The sequence below is a fragment of the Rhinoderma darwinii genome, chromosome 4 (genome assembly GCF_050947455.1).
Source record: "Rhinoderma darwinii isolate aRhiDar2 chromosome 4, aRhiDar2.hap1, whole genome shotgun sequence".
NCBI lineage: Eukaryota > Metazoa > Chordata > Amphibia > Anura > Rhinodermatidae > Rhinoderma > Rhinoderma darwinii.
Genome location: NC_134690.1, coordinates 87,989,620 through 87,995,619, shown reverse-complemented (window position 1 = coordinate 87,995,619; position 6,000 = coordinate 87,989,620). Strand labels below are relative to the sequence as shown.

Sequence of the window (6,000 nt, the reverse complement as noted above, 5' to 3'; positions counted from 1 at the left end):
AAAACAGCTCCTGATTTTCAGATGTTTTTTAAGCAACTTGATTTTTGTGGCGTTTTTTACGGCTGTTTTTTTTAGCTGTTTTTCTATAGAGTCAATGAAAAGCGGCTCCAGAAACAGCTCAAGAAGTGACATGCACTTCTTTTTTGCGGGCGTTTTTTTATGCAGCCGTTTTAAAAAATGGCCGCGTAAAAAAAGCCATGTCGGAACAAAACGCTGTATTTCCCATTGAAATCAATGGGCAGATGTTTTGAGTCGTTCTGGTTCCGATCGTTCGGCCGTTTACAGCCCGAAAAACAGATGAAAATAAGCTGTGTGAACATGCCCTAAGGGCTTATTTACACGAGCGTAGTTCACGTCCGTGATACGCACGTGAAAATCACGCACATCGCACGGACCTATGTAACTCAATGGGGCCGTTCAGACAGTCCGTGATTTTCACGCAGCGTGTGTCCGCTGCATAAAACACACGACATGTCCTATACTTGAGCGGTTTTCGCGCATTACGCACCCATTGAAGTCAATGGGTGTGTGAAAATCACGCGCGAGACACGGACGCACTTCCGTGTGCTGCGCGTGATTCGCGCAACAATTGTTCAAGAAATGAAGGCAAAAATAAAAGCACTTCCTTCATTTCTGTTTCTACACATAAAACCAGAGTGTCATAACGATGCCATATGCGCAAAAATCACGCAGCCACTCAGCAAACACTTATGACACTTGGAACTGCAACGCACATTCATGTGAATTTCGCCTAAGGCTGGGTTCACACTGAGTTTTTTGACGCGGAAACCGCGCCGCAAAACTCGCCAAAAACAGGCCGAAAATGCCTCCCATTGATTTCAGTGGGAGGCGGAGGCGGTTTTACATGCCCTATCTTCGCGCGATTACGCCTCTGACCTCCCATTGACATCAATGGGAGGCAGAGAAAGCGTATTTCGCAGCGTTTTATGCCCGCGGCGCTCAATGGGCGCGGGCGAAAGATGCAGCGAAAAACGTTGCGTGCAGGCAGAGGAAAATCTGCCTCAAACTTCCAAACGGAATTTTGAGGCAGATTTTCCGCCTGCAAAAAGCTCTGTGTGAACCCAGCCTAACACTTAATTTAAGGCTGGATTCACACGAACGTGTATTGCGTCCGTGCGGGCCGCGTGGTTTTCACGCGCCACGCACAGACCAATACAAGTCTATGGGGCAGTACAGACAGTCGGTGCTTTTTGCGCAGCGTTTGTCCAAAGCGCGACATGGTCAATATCTTCGCGTATTTCGCGCATCACGCACCCATTGAAGACACTGAGGAATTTCCGCACTTAAAATCCGGTCAGAAATTCCACAGTGCGACAGCTAGCGAAGGCTGGGTTCCCACAGGACGGATACACTGCGTAAAAACCATGCATCGTATCCGACCTGGAACCCACAATACAATTTTTCAGACTGAGTTTCTGCTGTGGAAAGCAGCGGTAAAAAAACGCTCATACTTACGTAGGTCATTGTTATGGCTTCTGCAGCCAATCACAGGCTACAGCGGTCACATGGGATGCAATGTCATCCCAGGAGGCTAGATTGCAGGAAGAAGGAGGGCATTCTGGGAAGTATGATTTTTTTTAATTTTCCGTAGTTGCGACTTTTGCTGCTTAAACACTGCAAATACGCCACAAAAGTTGCAATACTTGGCTTCCTGTTGCGGGTTTTGCATCCCCACTCAATCCAATGGGGCAAACCCGCAATGGAAAATCAACAAAAACGCTGCATAAATTGGCATTATGCGGAATTCAATTCCACACCGCAGGTCAATTTATTAACGCTTACGCTGCGGTACTTTTCCGCAGTATGGGCATGAGATTTTCTTAATCTTATCCACTTTGCTGCTACTGTAAATGCTGCGGAATTTCCGCACAGAATTCCGTTGTGGAAATTCCGCAGCGTTTACTCTACGTGGGAACCCGGCCTAAGGCTATGTTCACACGGGGTATTTTGCCGAGTTTTTTGACGCGGAAACCGCGTCGCAAAACTCGGCAAAAACGGCCCGAGAACGCCTCCCATTGATTTCAATGGGAGGCGTCGGCGTCTTTTTCCCGCGAGCAGTAAAACTGCCTCGTGGGAAAAAGAAGCGACATGCCCTATCTTCGGGCGCTTCTGCCTCTGACCTCCCATTGACTTCAATGGGAGGCAGAAGAAAGCGTATTTCGCGCTGTTTTATGCCCGCGGCTCTCAATGGCCGCGGGCGAAAAACGGCGCGAAAATCGCCGCGAAAATCGGCGTGCAGGGAGAGGAAAATCTGCCTCAAAGTTCCAAACGGAATTTTGAGGCAGATATTCCTCCCCCAAAATACTCAGTGTGAACATAGCCTAAAGCTGGGTTCCCACGGGACGGAATACGCTGCATAAAAATCATGCAGTGTGTCCGACCTGGAACCCGCAGGACATTCCGTCAGAAAAATCGCACCACATTGTGGTGCGATTTTTGGGACCGAAATTCCGCAGCAGAGGAAAGCCGTTCATACTTACCCCCTCCCTCCTCTGACATCCGCTCCGGCCTCCCTGGATGACGTTTCAGGCCATGTGACACTGCAGCCTGTGATTGGCTGCAGCGGTAACATGGGACGCCATGTCATCCCAGGAGGCTGGATTGCATGAAGGAGGAGGGCGTTCTGAGTGAGTATGTTAATTTTTTTCTTCCGACGTTTTGATTTTTGAGGCATAAACGCTGTGATTACGCCACAAAAACCGCAACGCTTGGCTTTCTGTTGCGGGTTTTGCATCCCCATTGAATTCAATGGGGAAAACCCGCAATGGAAAATGAACAAAAATGCAACATAAATTAACATGCTGCGGAATTAAATTTGCATCGCAGGTCAAGTTATTAACGTTTACGCTGCGTTTTTTTTCTGCAGCGTGGGCATGAGATTTTCTAAATCTCATCCACTTTGCTGCTACTGTAAACGCTGCGGAAGTTCCGCACAGAATTCCGTTGCGGAAATTCTGCAGCGTTTATGCTATGTTGGAACCCGGCCCAAGGGTAGGAACACACACATAATCAGTGCAAATACACTGCGTTAAGCTGCGCAGCGTATCCGCCCTGAACACCGCAGGGAATGCCGTCCGGAAATTGGCACCACATTGTGATACGTTTTTCCATTGGGAATTTCATCTGCGAAGGGGCGCCGGAAAAAGAAAAAGTTCATACTTCCCCCGAAAACGTACTTCTCAGGGCGCGTAGTCCGGCCTCCTGGGATGACGTTGCAGGCCATGTGATGCTGCAGCCTGTGATTGGCTGCAGTGGTCACATGGCCTGCAACGTCATCCAGTGAGGCCGGACCGGAGAAGCAGCATCTCTGTGATTCCGTCGCAAATATCGCAACACATTGCTTTGTTGCGGCTTTAAGCACCCCATTGAATTCAATGGGTAAACCCGCAACAAAAGAGTTGCGTATCTGCAGAATTAATTGTCATGCTTCGGTTAAAGTAACCGCACCGCAGGTCAATTTATATGCGTTATTTCTTGAAATCTTACCCACACTGCTGCTACTGTAATATGCTGCGGATTTTCCGCAATTAATCCGTTGTGGAAAATCCGCGGTGTTTACGCTGTGTGTGTTCCTACCCTAAGGGTATGTTCCCACAGGCCATATAAGCTGCCGATTTTCCACAACAGAAAATCTGCAGAGGAATCTCATAAATCCACAGGTAAATCAGTCACAGAAATCTGCAGCAATTTGTGCATTTTGCTGCACATATTGCTGCAGAAAGACAATATGGCTGTGGAATTCACTGCAGACTTTCCGCAGCGGTTTTACCTGGGGATTTAGTGTGAAGCATTGATTGTAGAAGTTTATAGGTAGTTACGGATTTACTGTGGTTTTAATTGCAGAATCGCTGTGAAAAAATGCAACAAAACTCAACTTGCCTATTTTAGTGCGGAATTTCTGCTCCTCATTCAAGTCTATGGGCCAAACACGCAGCATCTCCGCTCAGAGTACGCAGCATAAAATAACATGAGAGCCACACAGCGGAGCACTATGTGAACTGATTTTCTGCATATTTTTTCCGCAGCATATGGCGGACATTTGCTAAAATCTCATCTGCAGCGTATCCTGCCTGTGAGAACATACCGGGTGTATGGCCAGCTTTACAGCTGCAACTTTAACGTGGTGCCACTCAACTTCTGCAACAGTCACATCCCATTCATTATAGTGTGACGTGCTACTTCTCTGACCTGTGACATCGCAAGAGTAAAAGAAAATGAGTGAAAAAAAGATGAACGACCAGTCACATACGCAACTGTGACACATGTCCGTAGCCCCAAACCTATGCAGAGTAAAGAACTTGCCATAGCAACCAATCAGATGACAGCTTTCAATTTGCAACCAGCATTAGGAAAATGAGAGCAGCAATCTGATTGGTTGCCATGGATAACTAGTCCACTTTCTCATAAGGAACCAGAGCTATCTATCTATCTATCTATCTATCTATCTATCTATCTATCTATCTATCTATCTATCTATCTATCTATCTATCTATCTATCTATCTATTCTATCTATCCATTCTATCTATCCATTCTATCTATCCATTCTATCTATCTATCATTGTATGTCCCAGGTTGCACCTGTTGTCCCCGGCTGAGGCGGAAGAATGAAGGAGTTTCTTGTGGAAAGTTGTGTTTCGCTGTAGTTCTGCGCTCTCCTCCCCTCGCAGCTCCTCCCCGCCGCCTTATCCCCGGCGCTGCTGGAAGTTTGTGAGCACTTGTGGTGCGCTCCTCCCGCCCTCTCACCGTCCTGTCTTCCCGGCTCCCATGGCAGAGAACGAGCTGGCCAAGAAGCTGCAGCGCCGCTTGGTGCTGGAAGATGCCCCCGAACCGCCAGCGGAGTGCGAAGTGCCACTTGAGACCGAGCCCAACGGGGACGAGGAAGTGAAGCCGGTGACTGCCAATGCCGACTCGGAGCTCAGTGCCAAACTGAACCGGAGGAATGACATCAATCAAGGCAATGCCGTGCCAGCCAACCGGGGCCCGGTCCTAAACCCTTACACTGAGTTCAAGGAGTTCTCTAGAAAGCAGATTAAGGATATGGAGGCCATGTTCCGCCAGTGAGTGGGCACCCTGTGATGGGGTACTGGGTACATATGGGGTCATAAGTTATACTTTGTACTGGTATAGAAGGGCAGAGCTGTAGGTTGGCAGCTTCATGTCTTGGTCATGTGCCCCACCCTGTCATACCTGGTTCTACCTGTGTAACTTTTCTTTCACTTCAGAAGTCAATGAAAATGTTATATGCAATTTCCATCGACTTTTCGGCAGTGTAGGGGTTTTTAGTTTTGCCCAATGCTGTGTTTGGTGGTGGGCAGCTTAGATTTGGGTGACCCTTCTGTGATATTGTTGACCTAGCTGTGATATTGTGGGCATGTTGCAGTCAAAGACCATTTCATGACAATCACATGTGCCACACCTAGTAATAGATGGGTACAATACTGTGGATATGAGTGCTGTGAGTTGACCCTGGCACCCTGATGGGCAGCTGATGTTCTATATCTGTGATTTCCAACCTTTAGCGCTTCAGCTGTAGTAAAACGACAACTTCCAGAGTATGCTTGTAGTTGTAGTTTATCGTTCGAAGTTATTACGTATTACATGACTGCAAGATAATCTGTGGGCAGCAATGCGTCTTACCTGAATAAAATTCTATGCCCCCTGCCAACCTACGGGATGGGCGGATGTATAAAGTACGAGGGAGCTGGCGTCCTATCTGTTGCACCCAATCTAGTTGCACCTTTTATGGTTAAACGTGCTGTAGAAAAATGACAGCTGTAATCTGATTGGCTGCGCCTACTGCACACTTTATACATCTCCATTACATTGGTTTGATGGTTCTGGTAATAGGATTATATGAGGGAATTGCTATTTATGCAGTTTATTGTATATTCGTATTGGTTAACTAGAGGTAAACGTACTGTTATTAGTCGTCATTACTTGTCGGTGAGTCCTGAACTACACGGTGTAGATGTGAAGCC

General features: G+C 47.4%; 1 protein-coding gene across 1 annotated transcript in view; it reads left to right on the top strand.

The window, feature by feature from the left end:
- Nucleotides 1-4,602: 4,602 nt before the first annotated feature.
- Nucleotides 4,603-6,000, top strand: part of EFHD1 (EF-hand domain family member D1) — a 33,670-nt gene continuing 32,272 nt past the window's right edge. The window contains exon 1 of the mRNA XM_075861330.1: nucleotides 4,603-5,079. Coding sequence (XP_075717445.1) covers nucleotides 4,787-5,079 — 293 coding nt within the window. The 5' untranslated portion in view covers nucleotides 4,603-4,786. The remainder of the gene's footprint in view (nucleotides 5,080-6,000) is intronic.